General features: G+C 37.8%; 1 protein-coding gene across 1 annotated transcript in view; it reads left to right on the top strand.

Moving 5' to 3' along the window:
- The window catches only part of MAN1A1 (mannosidase alpha class 1A member 1), a 147161-nt gene that overhangs the window by 68877 nt on the left and 62840 nt on the right, over positions 1 to 15444 (top strand). The window contains exon 5 of the mRNA XM_064508926.1: positions 14377 to 14471. Coding sequence (XP_064364996.1) covers positions 14377 to 14471 — 95 coding nt within the window. The remainder of the gene's footprint in view (positions 1 to 14376; positions 14472 to 15444) is intronic.

Here is a 15444-nt window from a genome sequence, read left to right as displayed (position 1 = left end):
ATTTCTTCTTAAAGGACTGTGTCAGTTGGTGATAGAACTGAGTTTAGATGCTGCCAGAATGCCCTTTTGTATTTAAGACTTTCCTATATCTAGCCCCAACTTGAAAGTATAGTTAAGTGACTGTGATGTTTTAATTTAGATACCATCATACATAAAAATACATATATATTTTAGTGAAACCTGCAAAGTATTCTGTCTAGAATTGGTCATGTAAAGTATTCAGTCAAACAATAAAATAAAACAGTAGAGTCATGCAGTGAGTTTTGGGAAAACCAAAAAGAGTTTGCATGACTGTCATGCTTTATTTTTCTCCTTTCTTTTCTGTTTGCCAGATAATGCATTTTCCTCCTCTTTCAGGAAGAAACTCCCTAGTTTCTTTTGTCTAACAGGCATGTTTTGTAACAGAACGTGTAGAATTTGAGATCATGATGCACCTTTTTTTTAAACATTAAAAATTCTTTATATAAAAGGTACAATGTACATAAAAGAGCTTTCCTTTTCCATAGTCAAAGCAGAGATGGTAAGTGGCAGTATTTTGGGACGCTTGCATTGAGTGTGGGGAAGGGAAGCAACATAGTAATATCTGTAAATGCTAATACAAGTACTTGAAATCTTTATAGATACTTCTAACCATTGTTTCCTCTCAATATACATTGCATTCAAAGATCATGTAATGTTCATCTTTGGGGCGAACGCTTCATCATTGTTTAATTATAGAAATGATTTCCAGGTTTAATGGTAAGAAAAATTTAACTATAGGGAATTCAGAAAAGCACTTGCATTGCTCATAAATTTATGACTTGCTGGCAGCACTCCTCTTCAGTCAGAGCACTTCTTTCTGACTCTTAAGAATTGGAAATGTCTGTTTGCCTTCTTATATCTTAGTCAGTTTTATGGCTTGTCCAGTAAGAGAAACAGTCTTACAGTAAACAGAAAGGAAGTGAATTAGTCTGCCTGATGATTTATCTTACCACATAAAAGCAGCTTCCTAACTTAGAGTCCTCCTCTCTTGAAGCCTTCTGTTTGCTTTACATTAAAAGAACGTCAAGAGACTTCACACTTCCTATATTTAATTGAAGGAAAATATACAAACACTTTATATAGGCTTGTTTTGGATGTGCACATTATTCATCAGACAATTCAGCAACTATTGTCTTTCAGAGAAATCTCAACAATAAGGAAAGTAGTGAGTTAAGAAATCGTCGTGTTCCTTTCCTCCTGTACAAAATAAGTCTTTTCTTGTTATATTACTTATATAAATATCCAGCAAAGTAGTGTGCCAGAAATCTTAGGGAGAAAGGAACTTAAGAAATAAGCTAAACTTTAACATGTTCCTTTCCTCTGAGAAGTAACTTCTTAAAAAAGCATAATCAATGCAACTGCTGGCATTACAAAACTCACTTGTCATAGAATCAAGCTAAGTCGGTTCCTGTTTGCACAGAATTGCAGATACAGGTTGAGTTTACCTGAATGATGCCTTCTAAATCCCATTGTTTTAATGGAATTTGCCAAAACAAATGAGAAAAATAGTTTCTGTGTAGTTAGCAGGTGTGACAATCATCAATGTCCACTTGTAATCTGAGAAACTACTGTTCTAACATTAGAGTTGGAACAGATAGAAACTCTTGATTCCCTTTCCATAAATAAAAAAGTGAAACAGAAGTAGTCTCTAGCTGTTTGCGGCAGAGAGGCAGAGAAAGATTAATGACAGAGTTTTATAATCAAATGGCTTGTTCCAAAGTGATCTGTACCATAAATCTAACACAGTAATGGTAACACTGCCTTTGTAATTGTGACCATTTAACCTTTTTTTAAAAGATATTTATGATGTTTCCAGTATCAGAGATAACAATAATGTTTAAACATGAGACAGCCTTAATATAAAAATAAATTTCCACTGAATACTCATTACATTCAATATACGTTTGAACAGTAGAAGAAACACTGTAAAGGAGTAGTTTTTAATTTATTTTTCTGAATGCATGAACACATCAAATTAATGGTCAGTGGAATTACCCATGCATCAAGGGGAATAGAGCATTCCTGTAAAGAGCATTAAACTATCTATTGCAAATGAGATTACTTAAGCTTTTTGTTTAATGAAGACTGTGTAAAATCTGGAACCCTGTAATTCTGTGCCTGACATCATGACTTATTTTTAAAACTTTGGTATTCAAACTTTTCAGTTTGGACTCTCCCTGTTTTGCTCCTTGGCACTAATTCTTTTATCAGCTGCATTCCGTGTATATTAGTTTACTGCCTGCTCCTTTCTAAAGTAAGTCACTGCTTCCCTACAAGAGGAGACTACAAGCTACAAGATATAGCTTGGACAAAAGTCATATTACTCTTGGTCCACTCTGTTAGGACTGTCCCGTGATACTATCCAGTAGCTGCCCTCATGCTGTGCCACAATGTATATAACTTGCACCCCCAGCTTCATGAAAACATCATCCTGACAGACTGTAACACAGACCCCTGGCGTGGCTATCTGGAGCACTTTGAGTAAAAATAGCAGGAGAAAACTTGAATTTATCGGAGCAGTGGCACAGGACAAGTTCTTTGCAGCAGAGACGTAATTCACTGCAGCAGTGAGCCCTGAGCTCAGCCAAGAACTAGTTTGTGCTACCTCGTCTGAGGGCCAAAGCTAAGGTCCTTGCTGTGGCAAAGATAGTACAGACATTGTCAGTGTGAATTTTAACCAGTTGAGAGAGAGAGCTGATATCAGTACCTGACTTAAAATACTTGTGATGGTAGCAGGCAAACAAAATTTCCTTGTTTTAAATGTTTCATTATCCCTTCCCCCAGCTGCTAGCAGTAGTGGAATATGCAGTCATTCAGGATGCTTTGTTTTTCTCTCAGCTTAAATGACCTTTGGCTAAATCACTAGTGCTTAACCTTATGTGAACATCTCTATCGGACTTCAGTTCTGGCATCTCTATATTGTGAGACTTGCAGGTGTTTTTCACTAATATGCAGGGGAAGTTTGTCGGGATAGCCTTGTTACGTGTATGAAGGATAGAGATTTAAGGTTGGAAATACCTCTGGTCATCTAGTCCAACCTCCTCTCAAACAGGGTCGACTTCATAGCTAAATCAGGTGGCTTAGACCCCGTCCCACTGAGTTCTGAATACCTCCAAGGATGGAGGTTACACAGCCCCTCTGGTCACCTGCTCTTGTGTTTGACGCCTCATGACGAAGAATTTTTTTCTGTATGTCTAACCCTCTCTGCGACTGGCAGTGATTGTCTCTTGTCCTTTCATTGTGTGAGAATGGCATATTTCCATCTTCTCTGCTACCTCCCTTTGCATGCTGAAAGGCTTCAGTTAGATGTCCCTTTCACTTTTTCTTCTAAGCTGAGCAAAAGACTGTTTCCCTCCATCTCTCCTCGTACATCGTGTGCTCCAGCCCCCTCACCTACATAGCGACCCTCCACTGCACTCTCTCAAGTTGGTCAATTTGACAAATCTTGATTTAGATCACAGATTCACATGGAGGAGTCTGTGGAGGAGGAGTGGAATGAAGAGATGGAGTAGTTAAGGTGTTTTTTTTTCCATTGGCTTAGTAAGCTGGTAAGATTTGCTGTGCAAGTTCCCATTTGCTAGTACTCAACCTAAGAAAGGTGGCAGAATATGGGAGACCTTGACCCTGTTGTAAGTAATCGCCATTAGGTCTAGTGAACCATACAGAGAAATTCCGCTTTTGCTGCTTGCTCACTGGTCTGGTCACCACAGTCCTGCCATTAAACTGTTGTTCTGATGTTGGAGTAAAATATTCCAATGACTAAATGAAGTTAGGAGAAGAAAAAAGCCAGAGTGGAGGCACAATAAAAGTAGGAATAGTCAGTATCCTGCTCATGATGCTGCATTTAATAAATGTCATTTAAAACTCTTCCCATTAGCAACTGGAACAAGCTTACAAGCATCATGTAATGCTGTCCTCAAATTTAAGCAGCAGCTCTCCGTTTGCTATTGAGGTAACATTGAAAAGCAAATGGAACATCCTTTACCTGCACAAAGTGATTTTAGCCTTTTATGTGCCTGCTACAGTGGTAGAAGCTTACTTTACAGTGAATCAGTTAATGGTATTGGAATTAAAAGATAAATTTAAGTTAAATTTACAAGGCCAGGAATGAATCTTCTGTTAGCACTTTATGCTGCATTAAGGATATAATTATAGATTCACCATGCAACATTTATTAGGCTCCTCCAGCCCACCCTCCCTTTCACACAGATGGTGTTGCAAATCACCTCTCAACGGTCACCTGCTTGAAAGGAGAGTTTCATATGCAAAGTGCTATTCTTTGTTTAGATAGGATAGCTTGCAAGATGTAAAATGACGCAGCTATTTAAATTTGTTGTTACAGCACTTGGGCTGGGTACACAAGATTAAATAAAAAGAAAATTAGGAAGCAGATGCTTGTGGCTTAACAGAGGAATTGTGCTAAAAGATACTCCTCATTACTGGTGGATATGAGTAATTTTACTGAGGCAGCTGTTTCCTTAATCAGGAAAAACACAAACCTCTAAGATGACATCCAGATGTTTTCTGTATCGCTTCACAATATAATGACTTTTCATTGTATATGCCATATTTTTAATTCCATTTGTGTTTACTTATGTTGCATCCAGTGTATTTTCAAATACATGTATTATCTTCCTTAACTGTAGAAGAACTGAGCTCTAAATATATGCCACGTACTTTGAACTTTTGACATACTTGCCTAGTGTTAGTCCTGTAGCTGCTTCTAGGACTAACAGTGCTCCATGTCTCTCACTAGCATCCAAGTATTTAAATAACAGACTTCTGCAGGTTGTGGGCATTTGGAGGGGGGGAGGCAGGGATATGTTTGTTTGTGGTGGGGGGTTGGTTTTATGGGACAGTATCTGTTCATCTTCCACTTGTGCAATTGTACGGTGCTTCAGTTCGTGCTGCCTGGGACTGCTGAGTGGGATATACTGTGGTATAAACAGTGGGTTAAGACCCTGTGTCAGTTATCTGGATATTGGGCAAAGTCAGAGATTTAAAACTTGCACTAGCTTTCAGGTTTAGGCTCGGTCCTCAGTCATGGGCTGCTGACAGTTTTAATGGCTGCTAGCTTGCCATCTGCCATTGCTAGAAACATATGCTTTATTGGGCTGGAGACTTGGGATTCCAGACTTTTCAGTGATTCATTTCTACTTCTGACAGGACATAAGAATGGCATCCCAAATCTTTGACATTGATTTACCGACACTGAGCTATTTTATAATTTATTTATAAATAAATTGTGTGGGATTTCCAGAATCTTAAAATTTGAGCATGAGTTTTGATACCTGGGGTCTGGACCTCAGGAGCCAGCTACCAGTGCACAGTTGATCTGCACATGCGCAGCAAATGCAGCTCATTACTGTTTGTGCATGCTGTGTACACCTCTTGAAAAGTTAAAGCAGCCCTGAATTTGGGCTAAGGAATTCTCAAAGGCTTTTGTACACACAAGGAAATAACTTAATACAACTGGAGCAAAATCTTCCCTTATGATTTTTTAATTCTACAGTATTGAGCAATTCCTTCCCTCATTTCAACTTTGAGTACAAGGCAGAGGGACATGTGTTATTGTACATTGATATTTCTTAGTTTTATGCCTTGCCTCCTTTCTGCATGAGATTTTGCACCATTTATTACTGGCTTTCCTAAAATAAGATTTTAGAACATGATATATCTCTTTAAAAGTTCTTTAGTCAAAAAGCAACTGAAGTAATTATATGTTAGCTAATGCTGATAACTATTTCAGGTTTTTTGTTTGTTGCTACGTACATTTAGATTAAATGTGGAAATCTAACTAATCCTGTTACTTCCATTTGATTAAGTTCTATACAGTCTTTTGGGGTGGAGGGGGGTGTCTTTCATGGTACTGTCTGATTTCTTTGGTATAATGATCAGCTAGAAAGAAAATCCATTTTATTGCCATCAGTGAAAAGATAAAAAAAAGGCTAATCAAATAAAAGAAGGAATAAATTTTTTTTGGTGGAGTTGTAAGCTTTTTTTTTGCATTATCTATGTCTAATTAGATTTTCTCCAGAACAATAATTAGTCAGCCTGATGTATGTTTTAGCTTACTGTGTAAGAGAATAGATATTTGTTATGCTCTTCAGTGTTGGATATTCCATCCATCAGATTAGTGTATCCTGTAGTATAGTGTTTACGCACTAGAGCCTCGCATACTAGCATGTTCTGGAAATGGCAGTTCCTGCTCCCAGCTACCTCATGTTTCCTAAATCTCTCATGACCACAGGATCCAGTAAGGTTTTTTGCATACTCCTAAAATCAAGGTTTTCCAAAGCTGGAAACTTTTGTGCACCTTCTTGTATGGGCACGTCATCTAAAGTGCCCAGAGTTTTCAAGAGGCTTGAGCGCTCTAATGCCTTTTGATCTCACGTGTCAAATACAAACGTGGGGCTTCTGTAATGAAGATCTTGTTAAAGATATTATGCTCTGCCTGTTTCAGCCTTAGATTGAGGTAACATCCCCTTTTACTATTGGATCTGTATTTTCTAGGTTTCCTAGAAATTTCCTATGTGGAAACCAGTATGCGCGTTTGTCTGTTAACACATTTACAGCCCAGCACTGTATGACAGTAGATGTTTAACAAGATTGTAGAAATGACCATGGATGATAGTTATTTTTAAATGTAACGTTCTTCCTGCTTAATACAGTTAACACTGTTCTTATGTCTAAGAGATATGTGGATAAAAATTAGTGCTGCTTTGTTGAGGATTTTAATGAGAGAGGAATGATAGAGATCATTTACTATACTAAGTCTTTTTAGTTTAATCCTTTTGCTGGGATTTTCTTTCTGCTAGTAACACCAAAATGGCCCTGTGCCTGTGTAACAGCTTAACTTGTGCTCCCTCTGCTGGCTTTCCTATGGGATAGTAACCGCAGCTGCTCCGCTTTGCTAATTTTTGGGAAGGTTGGCTTGTTTATTTAAAACCTTGTTAAAATAAAATGCTGTTCTCTTCAGTCAAAATTCTCATGTCAAGCTGTGACAAATCTCCCTTTGTAAAGAAGCTAAAGTGTGCTTTCTTTCCTTCTTTGTGCTTTTAAGGAAATGATGCCTATTTAAGCTTCCAACACGTAAGTCTGCTCTTCACTGTCCGGGCTAGAGAGGCCTGGGATGTCCCTGCCAGTGGCTTTGATGGCCCAGGCAATGCGGGTCTGACTCTCTGCTTACCAACCAGAAAGCATCCCAAAACTCATCACCATGTGCAGTCATGCTGATTAGCTCTAGTCCATCCTGAACTACCCTAGGGCTACCCTCAGGCAGGGCCACCCCACCTTTTGTGTATGATCCTCTTTATCCCAGCAGAAAAACATCTGGGCCTGAGGGGGACCCGTGCATTTCTGTGGCATTTCACATGTGCTCCCCTCAGGTCCAGCAGGACCAAGGCTGACCCAAAACAGTGTATTCCCCAGAGAAATTGCTCAAAACATACTCTCTGGCACATCTGGTTCTGGGATTGCAATAAATACAATTACATCTGAGCAGGTCATAGATAAAGTCTGCTTGGGCTCCTTCTGTTAGCACTGGTTACAGTGCTGCTTCTCAGCCGGGATCTTGGATTATTAACCATCTTTTCACCCCATAGCACAGCTAATCCATAAGTGACTTGGCTCAGTCAGAGGTAATGGAGGATTGACTGAAATTAAACTCAAAACCACCTGTTCCTGTCAAGGTAATAATAATTGTAAAAGCAGTAATTGCTGCTGGATTAATGTCAGCAACTGGGTAACTTATAAAGGTGTCGTAAACGCTGAAAATATGATACAGGAAATGATTTCAAATAATGTAACACTTAAGTGTTATACTATTTAGTATTGAAGCTTGTCAAATAGCTTAGCTTTACACTGTTTCAGATATTCTGGTACTTCAAGTGCAGCACAAACATTCTTAGAGCTTTTCTAATCTTTCATGGTAAAAATAAAATAAGAGGGAATCATAACAAAAATCCTGGATTGTTTCAGTGGAGAAGGTATTAGAACAAACTCTGTTAAAAGATTTCTTCGTAGTTAACAGGTCATTTTAAACATAAATCAACATTTTTTAGACTGAAAGGATTTCTGTTTAGTGTTTTGAAGAGAAACAAAGCAGTCTGTCCTTGTTCATTTTTCTGCTCTCGTTTCCTGCTTTTGCACTGAAATATTCATTCCTTACTCTACTGGGAAAGGCGGTCAGGTACAGCAAAGAAAGCAATAAATCTTTCTTACTGCCTTGTCAGTTTTTATCTGTAGATATAATGCAAAAGTGAAAAATGCTTAATTTGACAGAATTAGAAATGTGGAGAAAATGTCTTTGTCAATTTAAAAAAATAATAAAGGATTAGGATTGTTTCCTCTGCTGCTAAAATTTGACTTCTGATTTTGCTATTATGCTGTAAATGTTGCTGTGAATGTTGTTTATATCAAATACTACAATGGATTTATACCCATCTGGATTTGAAGGACACAGTTACCCCATCTTTCTAGTTAGATTTCATATGGATTTTTTTTTAGATAGAATTGTGGACATTCTTTATAATATACCATGTTGTGCTATTGTTAATTATATGTGCCTCATACAGAATTCTAGTATATTTTGTTGTGTCCTGTGTTCTGTTTTCTTCTCTAACATTTTCATAGAGGTCTGTCATTCCAGCTAGAGGAAATGTGTTTGTTTATCCAGAGGAGATGATATTCCTGCACTCTAATGAAAGTCGCTACTGCATCAGATGCGACAGCTCTGGACTCAGTCCTACGGTTGTGTCTTTGCAGACAAACCCTTATTTCTCTGTTTCCCTAATAGGAGTAAATCTCACTGATTATTGGATTGGGTCTCATGTATGCAGTGCAGTTCTGAATGTTTGATCCCTTTTAAAATTACCTTTTAAAAGAGAAAGACCTTTCATCCTAAACCATTTATAAAAGAAAGTTGCACAAAACACACTTTTGGTATCTGCATCCCACAAGATTGTGTAGAGAATGCAGGTAACTGCTTTAAATTAAGTTGGCATTTGGAAAACTTGGTTCACTAAATTTATGACAAGGTTTCATTCAAAGTTCTTCTCTGTCCCCTGGTTTATGCCCAAAATCTCTGCTGTTGCATCAGTGACACAAAGTAAGCAGAGCAAAAAACCCCATACCCAAAGTGCTTTTCTAAGCAAGAGCGCTTCACTGAATTAAGGTCACCTTTGAGAGAGAAATGAGGAAATTTTTATTAAAAAAAGAAAGACTTCAGGAAAACTGCTAATGGAAGTACTGTATCTGTAAATGCGGTTACTTTCCTTACTTTTTTCGATAATAGCATAGTAGTGCTACTAGAATGAAAGAGGCAGAATATAGCTACTGAGGAAGCAGGTGACTTTTTGGCACTAGGAATCATGATATGCGTATGTGCTATGTCCTGCAAAAGCACACCTCCTTGCAGCTTATGTCTGGTAGAAGAAGGGCCTCAGTTCCAGACTTGTTAGTTTGTTATCTCTTATGAAGACCAAAAATATTTACATGTGTTTAAAAAAAAAAATAAGAATGTCAGTTAGTGGAGTGAGAAAATAATATCTTGCTCACTGGATAAATGAGCTCACTGGGCTTGATATGTTTGCTAGCTGTAGGATGAACGGACAATAACCGGAAAGCTGAATGTGCGTAGTGGTGACATTGATTTCTTGTTTATGCATTGCTGTTCTAAAATGTCATTCAAAGAATTGCTTGCTTGGAGTTATGGTGGCAGGATGGGGGGTGAGTTTTAAGGCACCGCAGATTGGTAGCTGAAAGGACAAAGATGACACTGCTGTTATTTTAACTTATTAAGAATTAACTTACGAATTATTATTCATAGCTCACTAGTATAAGCAGGCATCTCAATGGAAAATGTAGTTACTCTATTTTCTGTATGGTCTATTGTATAGATTATAGTAAGTATCTAATTTATTTTAGTGCTAATTTTAATTATGAGTAGGACTGCAGAGTGTGAAGGAGCCTATACACTTATTCTAGAGAGGAATTATTCTCTCATAGGACCCTCACACAGTGAAAATCAATAATATAAAAGATTGTTAGAGATCTTACATGAACCTTTTTAAAAATATTAATAACACTTTGAGTTTAAAACGAGAGATTATGTCACATTCATGGTCTGTCTTCTGACAAAGATGTTAGAGAGAAATGCTTTAAAAAGCATTTAGTATCCTACCTAATTTTACAATGTTATATACTGATCGTATATTTTTGACCCTTTTAAACTCTCATTTTCTTTCCTGAATCACCGTGTTTCTCTTAGAATAATTCTCTTTACTGTAGCATAGTATCTAGCAAGTTAAATGTCAGTGCAATTTTTAGTGGCTTGGTTGCTTTTTAAAGGTAGCAGTAATACTTTCCTCTCACTGCTCCGTTTAAGAGAAGGGGTTGATCACAGTGTTGCTTCCTTACTGTATTATCTGATCAGGTCAGGCAAATAACACCACAGTCCCTTTTCCCTAAAAAAGTGTGCAAGCTAGACGGGAGATATGATAGAGCAGGTGAAGCATGAACAAGTCATAGTGGTCTTGGAAGTGGTTTATGGACTGAGCAGAGAAATACTTTAACCCGGAGAGCTGAGGGCAGGAGGCTGTGGGATGAAAGGGGAGCTGCACTGCCAGCGTGGGACAGCAATGACTTGTCCCAGGTGTGATCTGGCTGCAGTCGTGTGTGTAAACGGGCCCTTATTACTGCTGACCCCAGCCGTCAGGAGGAGAGGCCAGAAAAAGTCCTCGAGCCTCTCGAGAAAACTGATCTGATGGGAAATTCTGCTGTGGACCTTTTCCTTCCTCATATATAATGGTGTTTCTTTTTTGTGCTCTGTCCTTTCTGCCTTTACCCTGCATGTCTAAGTGATAGCTATCGTACTTTTTGCTTACCAAAGAATGACTCTACTCAGTGTCAGTGAGTAGAGTTTAGGGCTTAGCAAAAAGTTAAAATTCATGTCACAGAGTTTCTTTTGTTTGCTTGTTTGCTTTTATTACCCCCGAAAATCTTATCCTGTACAGCATTTATTTCTTGTATAACATTAGAAGTTTGTGGTCTGCTAATGAAAAATATGCTTATTATTGAAGTTAATGTGCAGTAATTACAACTAATACCAGTTTTTCATATGGCTATTGCTTAAGCCTATTAAAGCTACAAATTGAAAAATAAAGTGGTTTCTATTATTAATCTTCACCCCCTTTCCCTTGCTGGAAGGTGATAATTTTTCTAGGTGAAGTTTCTATTTGGAATGTTCAGTCATTCACAAAGTGGTGTTGTATGTTTGTCATTCTTGGCTATACTGCTTTACTCATTAGGTAGTAATTTAGCAGTCAGTAGTTCACTCTCATTAAATTAGCCCTAGAGATAAAATTGGATAATATCCATAGTTGACTTTTTAGTAGTAAACTATTGCAATTCTCCTGTGAAAAAGAATTGCATTTGCAGCTCAAGACTTGTTCCAAAATTGCATGAGGGTTTAAAAATCACTTTTTTAATTCTGTTTTTCTAATTGCTTTTCTTTATGGTTCCTGTATATCGAATTGTTTACTGCATTGGAAGACATGCATTTTGGAAAAGAAATTAATTAGAAAATCCAACTGCAGTATGTATTCTAGCGTTGAAGATGTAACTTTTTTTTTCAAACTACTGTCCTTACCAGGATTGACTTATGGTTTCCTTGCCTATCCGTAAGTGGAAAAATATTTCCTTACCACATGATATTGGATTTGTTTATTTTTGGATGACTGTTAATTTTGGCATGTTTAGGAAGTAGGCGAGGTTCTTTTGAAAGGATTTAGTATGTTAAATAAATACAGTAGAATTGAATTGGTGAGAGCTTATTTGAAATTAAAGCATTTTTGCTGTACGTTGAGTCTTTATTTAATTAAGATACTAAAATGTTACATTTTTGTCCAGAAGCAATTATTATAATTGCTCTTTCTGAGTTTGCATTTAATCTCGTTAATGATGAAGGATTAATAAAAAGCGTAAGGTACAGCAATTACTGAGTCTTGGTCATTGCCTTGCTGCCAGTACTACAATTTAATATTTGTGTGTCTTTTGAAAGGGTGATCTCCTCTTGTCCCAAAATACATGTCTGAAAAGAGTACATCTGACACTGACAATCCCCACTTTTAATCACATTTCGTAAAATAGAATATCTGCCCCCTTCAGATATGAGAAAAGATGGGTCTTACACTGTGCCATAGATGCTTCTCCTGGAATTCAGGCTCCTGATGTGTCTGTAGCTCAGGATGTTCACCATAAAACGTTTTCGTGCTAATACTTCAGTGTTTCAAGTAGAGATGCTAAGATGAGCTGCTGAGTTGATCACATCATATGCTATGAAAGGCTAAGGAGTGCTGGAAGGCTGTAGTGCTGGAAGAGCAAAACATAGGTTTGGGTTTGGTGGATCAACATGAACAAATGCAACTGCTTAGTTTAACAGATCGAAAGCTTGTGTTTTCCTTGTGGAGTTACTGTCATTTGCTCTTCTCAAGTAAATCTGTTCAGGGCTAATGAAGTTCTGCACAAACTACTGTTTCTGGGTATCCCTCAAGGTTACCTCTGGGGAGAGCAAATTACATACTGTGTGAAGGTCACAAATCCATAACTCTTTTTGACAGAATCCACACAATCAGTACACTGGGAAGTCAGAAATAACATGGATTATGGAAGGATTTCCAAGTAAATTGTTTTCCCTGCTGCTTTGGTTCACATTGCTCCCAGCACTCATGTACTCCACTTGAAAATACAAAGGTACTAAGATAGGAGGATTTGGTATCTTCAGTTTTTTGACTCCAGTCATAATGTTGCTCTAGAAGCAGGAATACATTACTAAACCTCACTCAACATTTCCAAATGTCTTTTACTGTAATTCCAAATCCTGGACTATTGTCATAGAAATCTTAAATCCTGTGTCATAAGAAGAAACAGTGGCTATCACATGTTACAGTAGTTGGTAGCAGTTAAGGTAAAATATATGTAGTTATGGTAACATGTATAGTAGTGGGATAGTAGTTACGGTAACATGGTAATCCCAGAATTTCAAATTTTCTTCTGATCAAATACTTTATAATAATAAAAACCTTTACACAAAGTGACTTTTAGAATGTGTGATCTTATAAATTGTATTTTATTTGTATAGAAAGAAATTTCTTCTGTTATGTTGTTTTGACCAGCAAATATCTTTATCTACACATTCACATAAATGTTTAAACAGAGTTCCTGTGTATTTTCCTTCCTTCTGTGAAAATTTGCTCTATTGTACCTTCCTATACTGTGAGATGCATTACATGTACAAGACCATTTCTAATAAATAAGTAAATAAATAATTCATCATAAATATGTTTGAGGGGGGAAAATGAATTGAAGGGAGCCTTTATTAAAATCAGAGAATGACAAAGGTGACTTTGCTATTTTGGCTAATACACCTAGGATAATTCCTTTTGGTATTGCACAGAACCTCCGTGTAATTCCAAGCAAATAGGACTTGAACATCCACGCATTGTAATCGCTAAATAGGTTTCTATATTTAAGTTGAAACAATTTTGCTTCTAATTAGGAACTCTCTTTACTAGAGCAGTCATTGCTGTGAAAGTCAAGTTAATGTAACCTGACCCAGCTTGGCAGTTGGAGGAGAGCAAAATCCTCTTTGTTCTGGCTTTACAGCTATTACCTGGAACATAAAAGTTCCTTATGTTTAAATTGTATGTAATTTCTGTGGGCAGAAGTTAAGCATTTGAGGTCTTTCTCCTTCATCTTCTTAGGACGAGAGCTGAAACCCTTTTTTGAATGTGAAAGATTAGTCAACTCTCAGTTATCTGTAGGGGAATATTCTATTTTGGGGGTTAATCACGGTATCGATACCCATTTGTCTTCCTGCGAAGCCTGCTGAGTCCAGAAAGACTACTTAGTAGCTCAGTTGCGGTACTGCAAAAATACTATTGTGCTGCCTTCTTCTGTTGCGTTTCTCTGGGTTGTGTTTGTTTTGCTTTTGCCACGTGCCAACCAAGCCAGATGGGACAGCGCACAAGCGGTTTTGTGCAAGCCACAGCAGGTCCTGCCAAGTATATGACTCTGATTTGATGCTGGTCATACCAGATGTCATCTGGGTGTCTTTCCTGTGTAATACTGTTGTACGAATTCTTCCATTTTCTGTAGTGTCCACTACCTCTGTTACTTTGCATAGTGGATAAATGATTGTACTTCTTTGCTTCTTTAACATCACACTGAAAAAACAGGGTTGCTTCATTGTGCTGAGATGATTTTGTACCACACGTTCAACAGCACGATCATTCAAATTCATTCAGTGGGAGCAATGCCATCTTTTCCAATACTTTGTTTCTTCTTAATTTTCAGATATTCCGAAAGAAGGCAGTGGAACTTGGAGAGAAATTGCTACCTGCTTTCAATACTCCCACTGGGATACCTTGGGCATTACTGAATATTAAGAGGTAACATCTAATTTTTGATGACTAGAGCATATAAAAAAATCAGTTGAAATCCTGTCTTAACCACAGAGCTGTTGCAATTGCCTCACTATTTTAGTCTTTCCAGCTAGGCAAAAGTTCACGTAAGATCCTTGGTTTTATAGTTTAAGTTAAGAAACTTAAATAGATCTATATTGTACCCACAAGAGTGCACATAGCAATGCATTTATTCACCTCAGAACCAGCTGCTTTTCAGTTAATTAGCATGTTGCTCGTCACTTTTCCTGAAGTCCTCCATTGGTCTTAGTGTTGTTACAGGTAGGGTAGTTGCAAAAGGAGATGTGCTACTCCAGAAGGGCAAGGATTCTTGCCAGTTAAGCTACTCTGTGAAAAACACTATTGTTTTTACCTGTTCTGAGATCAGCATGCCCTAAGATATGAGGGTAATGTTGACTACAAGTGACTCATTGTCTTGCATTGTCTCCTTAGGAGTTTCTAGTTTGGTCAGTTTTACTCTGAACATGGCCAAGTGTTTGCTGCAGGAGAGGCTTGCTTTCCTGGAGCAGCTCTGGCCTCCAGTATCTGACTCCAGATGAATGTCAGCGGTCAGTCTCGGGATTGCTAGGCCTGCTAGCAGTGATAAAGTGAGGAAAAGGTTTCCTTTGCACTGTCTGAGGAAGGATATTGAAAGGTATACCTGTGGATTATATTTATATATATAGGGATACATCAACTTTCCTACTACTGCAGACAAAAAAACCCCAGCATCACCTGTTGCAAGAATGTGAAATTCTGCCTGTCAGGGATAATCAAGGGAAATTTCGGGGGGGCGCATTGGTGTTGTGTTTGTGTGGTTCCCCTCCTTGACAGTCAGCATCTTCCACTATTCTGTTTGATCTGTATTTATGCCATTTTTTCCAGAAGGAGACATAAGTTGGCATGCTTGGCTGTATTTGTTTCAGGATTGTCAATAAACTGCTCCGAACCAGATCTACAG

This window comes from Dromaius novaehollandiae, chromosome 3, assembly GCF_036370855.1.
Source record: "Dromaius novaehollandiae isolate bDroNov1 chromosome 3, bDroNov1.hap1, whole genome shotgun sequence".
Taxonomy (NCBI): domain Eukaryota; kingdom Metazoa; phylum Chordata; class Aves; order Casuariiformes; family Dromaiidae; genus Dromaius; species Dromaius novaehollandiae.
This window is presented reverse-complemented; position numbering and strand designations above follow the sequence as displayed.